We start from the raw sequence: 17,462 nt of genomic DNA on the forward strand, positions 1-17,462 counted from the left end.
AAAGCAATAATTCTGTCAATAAAAAACCACCATATTTGTTTTAATTGGTTTATAGCTTAGAATTGAAATTAAATTTGAAATATTGAACTGGAGGTATCATTAACCATTTAGACACTGGTTGTTTTGGCCCATCCTAAATTACCACAATTTCTTTCAAACCATGTTTGAATAAACATATTGTAAATAAAACTACATCATTTTGCCATTGGTAACATTAATTTATACTGTAGCTTTAGTATTCACTTTCATGCTCTAATACAGGCCTATAGAGGACTTCAGTCTCCAATGCTGTCAATTTGGTACTTAAAAAAATAAATAATATTGACCGTTAAATCACTCACTGTAGAGTTTCAAGAATTTTCAGATTATTTATTTTCAGATTATTTATTTCAAGACAAATACTGGTTCTTAAAATTAATAATTTTCTAAAAGCCTTTCCTTGATTCAGTTGTAATTTCATCTGCAGTCCTGCATCCACTCATAGTCATAACACTGGAATACTACTAGTAACTATAATATTCCGAAAGAAAGCATTTATTTTGCTGGGGTTTGGTTATTTTCATAATTTCAGTAAATCAGATTCAATAACCATCCTAAAAATATAACTTTACCATCTTTAACAGCCACATAGTCTAACTTGCAAGCTGCTGCTGTCTCATTTCTGAACATTTCAAAAACTCCCTTAGAAAATTATTTCTATTGGTTTTCCTCCTCTGCCCTTTAAGGCACTGATGCAAGACCCAATAGAAACAACAGAAAGATTTTTTCCATTGACTTTAAGGAGCTGTAGATTAGATTGTTGAGTTTTAGTTATACTGCCAATGATTCAGTATGACTGGATTTTCACTGATGGCTGATTGTTCTTTTAACAGTTTGAACAGATGCTACTACTAAACAGGAATATTTGCTAAAATGCTTTATGTCCCATGAGCTGGTATATCTTCTGAGAGAAGCTCCATCGTTTTATATATATGTATACATAACTTTTAAAAGTTTTTTTTATATGCTGATTTATACTATTGCATACTATTTCTAAAGACCAGGAAAATATTTGGATATATAAGCTAAACATTTTTCATTAAAATATAATTTAATTTCTTTTGAGTCCCAGTTGTGGCATATTTCTGCAAAGCTTACTCAATGCTTCCATATACCAGCAGCACACTTCTCTCACATAAGTTAGTTTGTAAGGGTAGGTTCTAACACATTTCTGTCTTAAAGAAATATTTTTCCATGGGTCACAGAGTGTTTATTTGAAATTGTCATAAAGTCATTTGCATTGCCTTCTTTTCAAAGTGCCTTCTCTATACAAGGAGCATTGGATGCAGCACGGTAGTGGAGTATGCTGTTGTGCATCCCCTTTGCTATTTCATCAATACATTAATTCTGTACAGGGCAGCATGTGTGGCATAAGAAAGAGTGAGAGCCAGAGAATACAGTACTACTAGGATCCTTCAATCCCCACTACAGCTCCACTGAGCCTACCTCCTTGATCATTTGGAGTAGCTTCTGAAAGAGGCCCTTGCAGTGGCTCCAGAACCAGGAGATGATAATTCTGCTTCTCTAACTTCTACACATTTGTCCAGAGTCCTGCCTGATTAATTACATTGAGTACTGAGCACAGATCTGCCCCAACAGAGGCAGCAGTTGTTATTACTGGGTGCATCTACACAAGATGCTTAAAGTGCAGTAGCCTAATAACACTGCAGTAGCATGCCAAGCAAAAAACATGTTAATACGCTACTGCGCGGTACTATTAAACTACTGCACAGTAAGAGTCACTAAAAAATCATGTGCCGGCACTGCTGTGCTGCACTTTTATTTAGTACTTTATTAAGCAAGTACTAAACTAAATGTACAGTAACTACTGTGCATTAATAAACATGTAGACGTGGTCACTGTGTCTTGTAGTAGAAGTCTTTTATACTGTTAGGAGTAAGCAGCTTGAGACACAAAAATAGTAGCAAACTCTAGAAGTAAGAGTATTTCTTTAGAGCAAGTTCTGTTGGCTGCACATACTTGGGTTCTTTGGTTACTATCCTTATATTAAATGTAAATTAAAACTCTCAAAAGAAGTATGTTTCTGACTACAAATTCCATAGAAGTGGGGAGATGGTATGGCATGAGTGTATGACCTATTCCTTTCCTGGGTTTGAACAAGGAAATCTTTTAAATAGATAACAAAAAATGGATACTGTTTACTTATTACACATCTAATCCTGCAGTCAATTGGGGTTTTGCCGTTGACTTCCATAAGGGCAAGACAAAGCCCTATAATCATGAGGAACCATACATTGAACGTTATTTTATGCATGCTATCAATGAGCCAGTTTCTGCCTGGCCCTTACATGAGAGTGAGGGGGAAGAAGGAGAGCACATGACATCTTTCTTCCCACACAGCCTCACACCCACCATGATTTGTGAAAACTTTGCACACAACCAGGCCATCCCTAAGAACTGCTTCCATGTGCTCTGGACAGGGGGAGGAAGAATAAAAATAGCTCACAGACTCAGAGAAAAGTCATACTTATTTGAGTACTTTGGTTACTCTCCTGGCATTAAATGTAAATTAATACTTTCAAAAGAATTGTGTTCTGAGCGGCCAGTGTGACCAAAATCTTTCTTCTTATTATAACATTGGATAATAAATTCTTGTTAAATATTGACAGAATGAGAGATCGTCAATAATACTGCTTACAATTATATTATTATGATTGTCCTAGCAATTTGTTGACCATAGTTCCCTGCATTCTTTATCAGTAGCATGATCATTTGAAGTAATAGCCAAGCATTATCAGTATTGTCTCTGGACTTAACCTCTTGATTTCTGTGAGCACTGCTAAATCTAGTCAGCAATCAGATTAGGAAGAACTGTTCTTATGAGGGCAAGACCTGATTTGAAAGTAAGGAGTAGGAAATTTATTAAAATAATTCTGACATATTTACCATTTTTTCATTTGTTTTTTTCCTCTGAAGTTCAAAAAAAAAAAAAGGCAACCAGTTCTACCATTGCTCACAGGTCAGAGACATTCTCCAAAGAAATTAGCTTACATGTTATGTTCATTTTTCAAATTTTGAAATTTCATAACAATTTTGACATTCAAAACATTCCAGCCAGCCTTACAGAGGGTCATTTCTGAAGGCATCAGCCTTCGAAAGAAGTTGTTAAAACAGAGCCACAAGAATGCCTTTGCAACCCTTTGTACTTTATATAAATTTGGGCAAATTATGTCAGATGCCATTATATAATATATGTTATATAACATATTCGGCCCAAATTTATATAAAGTGGTGAGAAGGAAGTTCTCGTGGCTCTGTTTTATCAACTTCTTTGGAAGGCTGATGCTCTCAGAAATGACCCTCTGTAAGGCTGGCTGGAATGTTTTAAATGTCAAAATTGTTATGAAATTTCAAAATCTTAAAAATAAACAGAAAATGTAAGCTAATTTCAGTCTAATAATATTAATGATATTGGAAGGCATTTTGTGGTGCTTGATGAAATCTGTGGCCTGAAAGCTAAATGTAACCAGCACATTGATCTAGAAAATGCAACACCTAAACCCAGCAGAGTGGACTGTTATATTGTGAACTATATCTTGGTGTCTGCCTCTGTTACTTTTTCTTATTTTGAACATCTTAATTTGCCGTACTTCCGTGGGAGAATTTGTATGACTGAGGCAAGCAGTATCTGGTCTTAAACAGCACCTGCTCATTTCCATTACCCCATCTTCTTCCTGAAGTGTTTTGAATTTCTTTATTGTCCTACTTTTGAAGCATTCTGTTATCTAGATTCCCAGTTTAAAACTGAGCTGTACTTAGCTCATGTTTCTCCACAATTTTTTGGAACATGTCCTTCAGTTTCATCAAATCCTATAGGAAAAATAAAATAAGCTCACATATTAGACTTTTTCCCCAAGGTATAGCATGGCTCTGTAGTTGGTTTGGAAAGGGTATTGGAGTAATAAAATAGAAATATTTACTTAATGCAGGTGCAGAATGATTTTTGTATAAATTTTGGATTCCAGCATTTGCAATAATTAGGTAAAATAATAGTTGCTGCAGGTGTCAGCTCAACAGAGAACAAATTAAAGCAGATAAGCAAAGTGAGGGTATGGGACAGGGAAAAAATATCCTGGAGGGAAATGACCAATTGAAGGAAAACCTAGATTTGTTCTACTGACTTTGATATTTCACACTGCTCATTTCAAAACTAATTTCAGAGTTATGTGCATCTATTTTTATCAGTGTTTTAGCTCTGTTCAAAAGGGAAGAATAATAGACTCCCATCTGAATCAGAACTTCATCTGTAGAAGCAGAAAAAAAAGGCTGATGATTTAGTGCACAGATCAGCACAAATTTGAGAGGACATTTCATGAGAATTATTTTTAGATTTGTCAGTCTTGTCTTCACCATTTTCCTGGGCCACAAACAGGCATTACATTTGTGCCAGGACAAAAGTCTTTCTCCTGGCAAAAAAAAGGAGAGCATACAACGGTTCAAGGGATTACTTAAGGAAGAGAAGTGGCTCTTCTGCAAGAAGTCAGTTATCTATATGGAAGATCTCCCTCCTCAGGTTTTAACATGAAAAGCTGTATGCTTCTCTTTGGTGTGGATGATACCCAGTATTCCACAGCTCTGTGCTTTATATCCTTCCCTCCAAGCTGTCAAGGGGCCCCATGGGGATCCTAGCCCCTGTCCCATCAATCAGTTGATTGATGGGATGGGTGGAAAGGCATTCTACCATGGGGAGAACTCTCCTGGAGCCCTGGGAGGGTTTCAACCCCATGAAAATGTCCCCCTTCCCAGCCAACCTCCCAATCAGCTGATGGATGGGATGGGCATTTTCCTGCATTTGGAAACCTCTGAGAGATTTCTCACCATAGGAGAAGAACCCCTGCCCCACGCACTCCTCCAGTTTAACCCAGAGATGTGCATCAGTGAGAGTCAGGGGCACCTGGGGCTGGAGCCCTCCCAGAGTCTCAGTTTTAAATGCCACCCTGTAGCAATATCACAGCCACTGGAGCTGGGAAAGATTTCCTCACCCCAGTTTCCAGCCCCAAAGACTTTAAATGCCACCCCCACAACCCAGCTGAGTGGCATGGGCAGTGATTTCAAAACCTTCAGGGTAGGGAACTGAGGAAGCTATTCTTGACCCAGTTCCCAAAACCCTGGGCTTTAAATGCTGTGTCCTCCAGGGTCAAGGAGTCTGTCCTCAGTCCCCTCCCTCCCCGCCCCACAATATCTCAGGTTTCAGTCACCCTCCATGAAACCCATCAGGGATACATACAAAGCAATTTAAAACTCAGGGGTCTGTCTGTTGACAGCCTGCCCCCTTCCAAGATAGGGGAGAAGTCAGGCTGTCAGGTAATAGGCTCCAGTAAGGGTGAATATGACCCAGGGAGCAGCCCTCTTTTGCTCTCTGGCTGGAGAGCACATCTGTGCGCCAGCGTGCTAGAACACACAACTGCTCTAGCTCCCAGGCTATTTTTCTACTGATAAGAATTTCATAGAAATTTTACTGTAGAAATTAATACTGCTCCATGGCCCTAATCTTTTGGTCTGTACTCAGTAGTTAGCCTGATTTTATTCAAGACTTCAGATTTCAGGAGTACTTTTTTTTCAGATCAGAAGGGAATATCACAACAATAACAGTATATCTCTGTACCTCTCGTGTCAATGGCCTATGCATTAAAACCTATGTAGCCCTTAATTGCTGAATGTCTGATTTGCTGTCTTATGTAAGTTTACTTCCATCACAAATAATGCCACTGGAATAGATCATGCTTGTTAGACACAAGTGCAAGTTTTATCTCAAGATTTGGCACTCTCGCTAGTGGCCAGGCTTCTCAATTTGGCTGACCTATTGGCTCCGATGCACTTCAGTCTAAGGTTTTTCATGTTGTACCCATCCACCTGAAATTTCAGTGAGAAAAAGTTTTAAGAGAGATGCTAAACTGATAATATATTACAGTTACGTATGTTTGTATTATCAATGTATGTTTGAGCATAATTTAGAGTGAATTAAATTCAGGTAAATATTTAGGTCAAATTACTTTTAATTTGAAGTATGAACGAGCAGCCTAAGTAAGGAGAGTGCAATAGTAAACGAGTTATCAGCAAATATAGCTCTGTTGAAAACTAGTTCAGAAAAAGCCACTGCCTCTCTGTCTTGTAAGGATTGATTTGGAAGGCCCTGAGGGAGAAGGAGCTGGAGGTGGGAAGCAGAACTGAAGCCATTGTGGAGAGGAAGAAGTTACACTCTTCCTGTTATGACAGGAAATGCAGACAAATGTGCTTCCTGACCATTTGCTCAGCAGGGAATGAAATATTCTTTGACCTTTACCTTATGAACATTTTAGCTGCATTGAACTAGTAAACATGTTTTGCTTTTTTTTTTTTTACCCTAAACATTTATTTGTACCTGCCAGAACCAGTGGATATTATATAGATAAGAAGTCAATTTTCTTGTATATTGTCTTAGCTATATACATTATGTATATACTGATAGAAAGTATTTTTTTTTCACTAATAAGATGCCATTTTCTAGGACACGTATATCTAGATAGAAGTGAATTAATCCTGTGTGTCCTAAACAGTGAAGGAACATAGCGTAACAGAGATTAATATAGAAATGTAGACATATATTGACATATAAATGTATTTATACATATATCTAAATGTTTTTTGGGTCTGATTCTGATATATATTCAATTTAGAAAATTAGAAGCATTTAAAACATGCAGGAATAAAAGATTCTGAATACTGCATAACCTAATAATTTCTGAGTTGATATATTGTCCACTAACAGATATGAGTTATCCCTCCTTTCTTTACTCTTGAAGATAAATCTCATAACAGAAATCAGCTACTGTGCATTAAAAACTTTAGGACTCATGGAGAATAAAACTGGAAATAATATCACAGTTTTGTTTAATTTTGTTCTCCCGTATTTGTGTGCTAATACGCTAAAAATAGAGTATAACAAAAAAGTACAAAATCCTTCTTCTTATAAACCTCAATCATGATATACTGAAAGAACTTTGTCTTTAACATAGGGACATTTTATTTATTACAGTCATAACTTTAGGACATCCTACTTAGAACTCTTTAGCAATGCTATTCAGCAAGTCATGGCTCAGTATGCTTGAGGCTGTCAAGCACAATAGTTCTTTTAGCAACATAACTCACTGCTGTCTCATCCCTATAAGTTATGCCGGAGGGTTACAAGAACATGGCAGCAGGCTGCTGAAGAGTCCCTTACTGCTCTTTAAAGGGCTTTTCATTTAATATGGCATGCCCAGTCATCGCATAAAGGAGGATTTGTCTAGAGGGAATCTTGCAGTGGTTCTGCTTCCCAGAGCCACTGAGTGTAGCCACAGATTTTTGCAGCGTAGCCTATTAAAATGACAAACTGAGCCAAACAAAATCAAATAGATGGGAGAGTAGGGAGGGTGGGGTCCTAATATTTAAAGCAAGCATATGATTTACTTGTAGCCAGTATGGGCTTCAGCATTTAAGCCTCTTTTCTTTGCATATATGAAAGGGGCTGCTAACTTATGAATAATTGTTGGGATTTGTATATGTGTCTACTGTTGGCTGCTTAACTAAAAGTTCTGTGGCTTGTACATGCCATCCCGATTTTATGAAAATGTGAGGTTAGGTACATCACACTTGCCATGTATGTATCAGCTGTCTCCACTTTGGCCCCACTATCAGGAAATCTGACACTGAAAACCAAGTATGGACAATCAACTTAACAACAGTTAGACAGTATATATCAGATACTGGGATATATTTACTGTCCTGTTTCCCTAGTTTCTCACACAAACACATGCAGAATGCCACATATGTAAGGGGAGAGGGCTTCTGCCCACTTTCCCTGCATCTACCCCTGTTCTAGTGTAGATCTAGATCTGTAGATCCTTATATTAGGATGAGGGGGAGCCATGCAAAGTCATGTCAGGGAGTGAGCTACCATTTCAAAAACAGAAAAGGTGAACGATGGCCTCCAGATCTGCACAGTGCAGTATGTGTTACTAGTGATACTGCTGTCACTTAAAATCAGCCTGGAAGATTATCACAGATTTGAAAGTAAAGAGTGGAACAGGCAAAAGAAAAAACATTGAAAGGAGGCTCATGTCACAGACGCAAGTGGTTCCTTCCATAGACCTGGATTAGCAGAATGGAAGCTTCTACCTCCCAGCAGCCATGTCTTTTCATCTCCTTATCAGTTCAGATCTACAAGCAGCCAAATATTTTTGTTATACAATAATTTTACATAAACAAAAACTACTGTTGTTTCTTTCTGTTACCACAGTTCATTGGTGCACTGTCTGGGTACGAAAAGCATATATACACATGCATACAGATTGTATTATTCATTCCAATATGTAAAATCATCTACACACCACTAAAATATCTTCTAATATATTTAATTTAAACAAGCATTACTTGCTACAAATCAAATTTGGCACTTGTCCAGATTTTCAGCTTTGAAGATGGGAATTAATGAGTGCCTATATTGTGGCTGGCTACAGCCCTAGTCACAGACTTCATAGTCATTGAACCCAAGATTATGCCTGAGAAGGCCCCTCTAGCTTTTACCAGGGAAAGCCTGTGGAGTGGTCTTTCCATAGACTTGAAGGAGGGCCAGACTCAGAGTGGAAAAATGTCCTTCCCATAATCCCTTTTCATCTGTGTCTTACCTCTTGTGCATATAGTAGTTTTAACCTCCAGCCAGAATTTTGTCCAAAATGCACAAAAAGGAATCCTGGATTTATTTTAGTCAAGATAGAAACTGGTTCTTTCACAGTTGGTGGGGGGGGGTCCTAATATTTAAAGCAAGCATATGATTTACTTGTAGCCAGTATGGGCTTCAGCATTTAAGCCTCTTTTCTTTGCATACATGAGTGAGTGCTACAAGCAGCTGATCATCTAAGATGTTGAGTACCACCGTTCACATTTTGTGCTGACAGCTGTTGGAAAATCAGGCTCTAAATAAATAAAAGAAATCATATTGCTTATGCAAAACATATATAATTTGAATAGATAAGGTTAGGTTTCATCCTGTTACACAGGTACCTGCTCTACACTCTGCATCTTGTTGAAAATATCTGCAAGAATTATATAATACTTAAAAGACTGTACTTGTGAAAACTGCTTAAAAGAACTTGAAATTGCTTTTCTATTTATTTCATGAGTTATGAGTATATGAGGTTTTAGTCTTTTAAAAGCAGATAAATGTAAACCTCCCCATACTGGGAAGCCATTTTCTTTTTCTCTGCACCTCTCTTCTAGCTTTCACTCACCCAACTGTGGCACTGTCAGTACATAATAATATTCATAGAGGGCAGAACTTCATAGATAGCCTTACCTTCTCCTAAATACGAAGAAAAATAAGTAAACATCAGAAGAGCTCTGAATAGCCCCTTACCCACAAAGCAGGAGGGTACAGCATCTTCCAGTTCTGCTTTGACTAGTATGCACAATAATTAATCAATTAACCCTTGGATAAGGTTGACAGGAGAACAAGCATTACAGTTTTGATCTGTGAGACCGAAAACAAAATTTAACATTAATCGGACATCTTTAAAATCTTTTTAAAAATTTTGGTGTGTCAATTTTATTTTTATTTTGAAATAAAAATAATTGGCAAATCATCATGCTTTTTTGTGGCTATAAAATGCAACATGATTTTTACATGATAGGAGTTTTCTCTCCCTAAGAGACAGTCTTGTTGGTTGACAGATCATATCTCCACCTATATAAACCTCCATCACTGTAGAAGTTGGGTGCCTGATCCATTATCAAAATTATTGCAGATTTTCCTAGCCTCAGTAATGTAAAGTGATCAAATATGTGTGACAAACTATTACAATACAACTTTTTCCTCATCATCATAAGCTGTAAACTTTTAGTACAGTTGTTAAGCTACCCAAGATCTTGTGGTAATGCAGCTATATTTAAGAAGAATTTGTGTTTTCTTCATGATTTTAGTAGAATCAGCAGAAGTGAAAATTATGACTTCAGTCTAGTGTCACAGACTTTAAAATGTAGATCCCAAGCAGTCTTGCACCTACACAAAAAGAGACACCATTTTCAATAAATTACTACAAACTTTAAAACTCAGCAAAATTACTGAAGCAATAAAATATTCTCTGTCCATTGTGGTCAATATTTATTTTGACTTAGATTAATACAATTAACATAACGGATTGAGACAAAAGATACTCACCTAACTCTTTGAGAAGGTAAATGAGGATAAATTTCTTCTGTTGATATGGACCTATAAAGCCATATAAAATGAGAATTTAAAATATTTTTACCCTCTGAAAATCTTGACCCTTGAACACACTTATTAAAAATATTGGTACATTCTTCATTCAGATTTGTGTAAAAGTATGAGAAATTAAAGTATTACCATACATTATGATGTTTCAATGCAAAAGCTCTAATTGTGATCGGTCAATGAGTGGCATATTTAAAAAGAAGAGTAATATTCTGGATCATCCTAGAACCCATAATAGGTACAATTGTTTTCATGCATTTATTAGCAATGGTAAAAAGCATTATAAAATAGAATTGGAAATCGTTAAAAAGAGCAATAATAGTGGATATGGAAATAATAGCAAATTAAACTCAGAGCAATTATGATTACATTTTAAAGAAAAAATACAAAATGTAACTTATGCGTTGTGCTTTTAATTTTCAATTTCCACAAAAAGTAACTCTAACCAGTATCTTTTTTTAATAAGTATTATGAAATAAGTGTGTGCTATGCAGCACATCTGTGTGGTTACCTTAACTGTTCAGAAGCACCTAACAGTAAACACAAACAGTGGCTTTAAAGATATTTCTGTGCTAAAGTGTACTTTGATGGTGAGAAGCTGTAACATGCTAAATTCTGAGGTTTCTGTACAACAGAAACCATACTGTATAGAGACACCCCACCTACAGTACTGTGGTCACCAAGTCTGATTGCAGAGTTTTGGATGCAGAAAAATATGTTGAATTAGTACACTGTACTGTCTGCATGTTTCTATAACATTCTATAGATGCACATATAGGTCTATACAAATGAACTGCAATTTTTTTCTACAAACAGAAAAGTTCTAAGAGGCATTTGAAAGACTGATCATTTTTTCAATGGTAGTATGAGTTTTCAATTTCATATTTGATCATTCAAAGTAGTGGAAGCTACTGAGGCTTTTCCAGTTCAGATATGTCTTAATATCAATCATGACAGAACTAGATTCTTAAGACCAGCACTGTGAAAACTGTTTTTTGAAATGCTTGAATAATCACATTTAATAGCAATCTATCTTCTTTTTTAACCATATTTTGGTAAAGGAGTTACAAAGATTGAAATAGCTATAAAAGTGACATCATGTAGCATACCTTACTGAAAAAATAAATGTATAAAGCAATGGCATAAAGACACATCTATGTGATGGACTAGCTAGTACAGATTAGCAATAATTAAAGGTCACATTTTCCATGGTGGAACCAGCTGGGATTCTAAGGTAGGCTGGGGTTGCAGTTAGCATTAGCTTGCATTAGGATCATAACAAGATAAAACAACAGCCTTGTGAACCATTTACAGTGGCACTTTTGTATCTCCTTGCTGAAGCATGTGCAGAGGGACTTTTACTTATGGTATTTAGTAGTACTGGTAGTACTGTCAGATTAAGCAGATCTATTCTACCCATTTAGTGTTCATCCTCAAGTCCTATCAAATACCCTCATGTTATAATTTTATTCACTTAAAAATCCCAGAAAATTACTAAAGAGGAGACCTAAACATTAAAAATAAAAAGATCTATTTAATTGTTTAGTGCAAATGATATAGCGGAAGAAACAGAACCAAGTTCATTCACACTGTTGGCTTAGATTTGTAATGGTAAGGAGTTCACATACGAAGCAGCTTTTATGGGGACTTGCAGAGCAATTGAGAGAAAATAAAAGTTTTTCTTATGTCAAAATAGACCCTGTTATAATTTTAAAAGGTATATACTGCTTAGATTTTTCATAAGGATTCATAGCAATAACTGACTTACTCTTAGAATTTGTATGTGCATCCTTGTTTTTAGCAAGATAACATAACTAGGATCATTTGATTGTACTAAAAATGCCAGTTCATATTTCCAAACATCCATGTCTAAATAAGATAAGACATATCCATCACTATGTATAGATAAGAAGGTGCTCATCTTAGTATTGCTGGTTGGTCGGTACTTTTCATTCAGACCTTTATCACTGTACTGGTGCTTGATAACTGGAAAGTAAAACAAAAGCAATGGTGCCTGCATCTGGACATCAAATCTATTTTTTAACTAATTAAGTTAGGTGTAATATATATTTTCTTACTAATGATGTGGTAGACCAATGTTGGAAGGGATTGCGGTGAAGCTAATAGCTATTGAATATTGATAGGACAAATCCTTTATTAAAAGTTTTTCAGAACTACAGTACAAAGTCACAGTTTTATAATGTTGGGGAGAAAGGCATATGTAAAATAAATTAAATGACAAGTGTAGGCAAAGATAAATTGTACTGAATTTAAACATTTTAGAGGAAGATCCTGTGCCAACACTTTATACTGCTTAATAACAGAAGAAAAATTCATGGCTCAATTTATTGGAAATTCCCTGTATTTTTTATGTTCTATGGTTTGACTTGTGCCTGGAAGATTCTGTTGCCTCAGTTAGATTACACTCACAGATATATATATTTTAAGTTAGAAATATATTTAGACTGATATGCTTCCTTTCTGAACTTCTTAAAGCTGAACAACTACAGCAACTGCAAGTTATCATTTCATGAAAATGTACTAGAAAATAGTGACTTACAGATTTTTGACAGACCTGTTTTCTTTTTTTCAGGTGACATTTACAAAGAGGAAATTTGGGTTAATGAAGAAGGCTTATGAGTTGAGTGTTCTATGTGACTGTGAGATTGCTCTAATCATCTTCAACAGCACCAACAAACTGTTCCAGTATGCCAGTACTGATATGGACAAAGTGTTGTTGAAATATACAGAGTACAATGAGCCACATGAGAGTCGAACGAATTCAGATATTGTTGAGGTAAGAATTTATGGCCTGTGACAACAAATTCTTTTAAATTATTTTAGGACAGCTCACTGAATTGTTTCAGAAACTGTTTAGTTTCTTTTAAAGGATACCACAGTTTAAAAGAAATCAAGGAAAATTCACTTAATAAAACAAATATTTGGACTTTTTCTCTCAATACAGAATTATTTTACAAAATACAGAACCACAACATGGCTAGCATTCACAGCAATGTTGGAGATACCTCATTGTATAACGTAGCAATCTTAATACAGATGATTAAACTATTGTTATACAACTACCTAAGAGTATTAATTCATGCTTAAAATATTATTAAGTAAATGTCCAATGTTTCCATTATATGGTAGCAGTTGAAACTAATTTCAAGATGCAAATCCTGCAAAGTAAATTATATTTTAAAAAATGTTGTTAATATTGTTTCAAAAAAGTAAAATTTCCAAAATTGCCTAATTTAGCTGCATTTGAAAATAGGGCTTCTTGCCTAAATGAGTAGAAGCCTAATGGTAACATTTTCGAAGTATCTAGGGCCAAGAACCTCGAAGACATTCAAATCAAAGGAAGTTAGGCACTCTGGGCACTTACAAGTGCTCCGACTCATTCTGATTAGAACATGTTGGAGCAGATTCGATTAATCGAGCCTCTGGAACATTCTAATAAGAACACTCCAGCATGCTGCAGCATCTCCTGTATTCAGTGATCCATGTTTCAAAATGGTGGTGGAGATGTTTTAACTAAAGCTTGTCAAACGAGTTTTAGTTAAAGTGCCATCGTCACCATTTTGAAATGTGGGATGCTGAATACACAAGATGCATGCATTTTAATTAGAGTGGCTCTCTGGAGCCACTCTAATTCAAATGCGCCTCTCAACCTCCACATCCTGGAGCGTGTACAGGCACCATTAAATTAATGGAGAATCTTACCATGTATACCACATGACTTAGAAGCTTTTAAAATCACCAGGACATTTTTTTGAAAATAGAACTTACGTGTTTTTGGAAGTTTGACCATTGACAAGTACCAGCATGGTAGTTTGAGTTTGATAATGGGTGAGAGGGGATGACATGTAATTTGTATATTTTAAATAGTTTTAATGAAAAATACCCATGATAAGGCAGTCGCATTTAAGTATTCAATTTGAAATGTAAAGTGCTTAGGCCATTTCAGATTTTTTACTCTTTCAGGGGCAGAAGAAACAGTTATTCAGCATGTAGATGTTGAACAAGAGCTCTTGTATTAGTAAAAAAAAAAAAAAAAAAAAGTCCTGTGTAATTATCATGTCTTTACTTGATAATTAACATCACAGTTACCAGTAAAATGGGGCAAAAAAACCCACAAAAGCTCGAGAGCAAACAGATGGCTTTGCATTTAGTTTAGTTTGGATATATTTTTAGGTGCAGAATATAAATGTGCCACAAACCTAAATATTTACAATTTTCAGTTAAAATTACAACATTAAAAGCATTTACTTTAAAAGTTGGGAGTCTACTTTATTTGGCTTTGTGACATTTAAGCTTCATACCTCATAGCTTTTAATCTTGTTTTTCCAAGGCTACTGAAAGAAGTTTATGGATAAGATAAGATAATAAATATGATTGTTTTCTTCTTAATGACTTTTCAATAACTATGTGCCACCAGAAGTATAGAGTGTAGTTCTGCTGGCAGTGTTCTTAAACGAAGTAGAGAAGGAGTAATTGATTTAGAATCCTAATTCCTATCCACACAAAATATAAGAATGTCTGTTTAGTTACTTGTTTCAGTACTTACTCCAATTATTGGTTATTAGAATATATCACAATTTAAACAATGTTTATTCCTAAATTCAAAAAGTATAGCTCACCAATATATTTTACTACTTTTAAATTAAGCTGTTGCTATTCAAATTTAAAAGTTAAATGAATTTTAATATAGTTCTGGTTAGTCATTAGCATTATTAATCAGTCACTTTCCGGAATTAATTGTGTCTAGCTTTTATGAAGGAATCACTCTTCAGGCAGCAGTTTTTTATTTGAAGCAACAGAAGACAGAGGGTTTTGCGTATCCAATAAGGATTATTCTCTTTTTCAACGAAGGAATGATTTGGAATGAAATTAATGGCTGTTTTAATAGTTGTTGGTGTTACTGCAAATCAGATCAAACTATCTCAGTGCTGCCCAACTTGTAGATACATAATTCTGATAACAGTCATGACACAAAATATATTAACTATTATTAAGAGAATTTTCAAACCGTTAAATCTACTTCTTTTTTGAGCTTTAATAATTTATTTAATTAAACAGATATTGTTCTGTTTTTTACACACGTAACCATTCTCGTCTCATATGATAGCTATCACGGAAATGTCATATACATTTCATTTAATTCAGCATGTAAGTGATGCAAGTTTAATTATTACCCTGGTTATTGGTGATTAAAATGCTATCATTTCTCCCACTGCTGAGGGAGAAAAGTTTATTCACCCTTCTGATCTGCTCATTTGGGGGTCTCTTCTAAACAGTAATGAAAATTATTCCAAATTCTGTTGAAAAGTGTGTAGCAGTTTTGTGATGTATATTGGTTCAACAAACAAAGAGTTACTTTAAGGCCTTCATCTGGAGTTAGACTGTGTTCCTAAAACTGAAGTCTGAGTGTCTTCAACCACTAAACCACTCACCCCACAGTCTTTCATTAAACCTAGTTTCTGTCAATAAAGCACACGTTGGTCATTGGTTTGTGTCGATTTGTTACAAGCTATTTAAGGTCTGGTTTCCTCTAAAGCCTTGGGCTTTGAGGGAAAAGATGAACTTCATCCTAACATAAACTTTGGTGTGATAGACACCAAAACAATACAGTTAGTACAGTTGTAGTTTAAACTAGGGTTACCATATTTCCAGTTCCAAAAAAGAGGTGGGGGAGGGGAGGGAAGGGGCAGAAATGGGGGTAATATGATTGTGGGAGACAGTGATATGCCAGTGCCCTGCCCCAGCCTTGCTGCTGCCCCTCATTCCTGACCCACAGACTCCAGCCCTGCCAGTGCCCCTCACTCGCAAACCACAGCCTCCCTGTCCCTGCTGGTGCCCCTCACACCCAACCCACAGCCTCCTGGTGCTGCCAGTGCCCCTCACTCCTGACCCATAGTCCACCACCCCCCCTGGTTCAAGCCACAGCCCCCCCAACCCTGCTGGTGCCCCTCATTCCCAATCCACAGAGCTCTGCTCCCCACAACCCTGCAGTGTCTCCTGGTTGTCCTTCCCCTGCAAGCAAGGGCACTGGCCCTGGTGCCACCAGCCTGACCACGCAGCTCCCTGCTGCTTCCAAAGGGTCTCTCTGCTGCTACCCCTTTCCCCCTCACCCTGCTGCAGTCCCAGCACCCGGACAGTTTCCCTCAGTGTCAGCAGGCACTCGCCCCTCTCACACATCCATCCCCTCTCACACACCCCTGCCACACACACACACACACACACACACACACATACACACTGCCCCACCACCACCACCACAGCCCCTTGCACAGTTCCCAAGTCCTGACCCTCCAACCCCTGGCCCCACGAACCTACCCACATCCAGTTGCTGGGGCTGCTTCTATCACCCTGTCAGTTATATGCTGGCCACGTGTGTGTGCCCTGCCTCCAATTGTGCTCTCCCCATTTCTACCAGCCCCAAGCAGCAACTTGCTAGGGCAAGCTGGGAAGTGCCAGGAAGACCTTCCAAGCGGAGCTGACCAAAATCCCAGACATTTGACCAAAAAGCTGCCTGGACGGAGATCAGAGGATCCAAAAAGAGGACATGTCTGGGAAAACCCAGATGTATGGTAACCCTATTTAAACCTACAGTCCTATCATGCAGTAGAACACTTTAAATGATCAGAAGCCTCATTATTCTTTAAAGTGGGATTCAATTTGTCCCATTAACAACTCCATATTTTATTTGGTACACATTTTTGTTTAATCTAAAAAATAGCATTTTTACAATTGTGGGTGGGTTTCAGTCTGTATTCAGTCATCAGTCTGTAATTCATGTTCTCACCTGCTTTAAATAAATGGGATCTAAAGTATGGATCTCTCACTTAACGTGTACAGAATTTCATCCCTCCTGTCCTAATTAGGTTATATAGAGCAATGTTGAAACTTCTATATGATTTTGATGGAAAAAAGTAAGATTGACATAAAAATGTGTAGAGGAGGGACAAGTTACTGCTTTTTTGCTGTAGTTCAAATTCCAGGAAATTGATTCTCCCCTCTTTTCTACAAGTTTTAAATAGTTGTAACAACACCGATTTCAATGAAGTCAGTTTTGATTTTTCTTGTTGAAGAGACTCAGCCCCGAGTCTTGTTATTTACACTCCGGCCCTCAGTCCCATATGCCGCCTGTGTCCCTAAGAAGTGTGTCACATGT

At 36.8% G+C, this 17,462-nt stretch overlaps 1 protein-coding gene across 14 annotated transcripts in view; it reads left to right on the plus strand.

The window, feature by feature from the left end:
* Positions 1-17,462, plus strand: part of MEF2C (myocyte enhancer factor 2C) — a 169,438-nt gene that overhangs the window by 81,990 nt on the left and 69,986 nt on the right. For all 14 annotated transcript variants that reach the window (XM_025204466.1, XM_006023836.2, XM_025204471.1 and 11 more), the window contains one exon: positions 12,882-13,085. In XM_025204466.1, the coding sequence (XP_025060251.1) occupies positions 12,882-13,085 (204 nt within the window). The remainder of the gene's footprint in view (positions 1-12,881; positions 13,086-17,462) is intronic.

This window comes from Alligator sinensis, unplaced genomic scaffold (genome assembly GCF_000455745.1).
Source record: "Alligator sinensis unplaced genomic scaffold, ASM45574v1 scaffold218_1, whole genome shotgun sequence".
NCBI classification, from domain to species: Eukaryota; Metazoa; Chordata; order Crocodylia; family Alligatoridae; genus Alligator; species Alligator sinensis.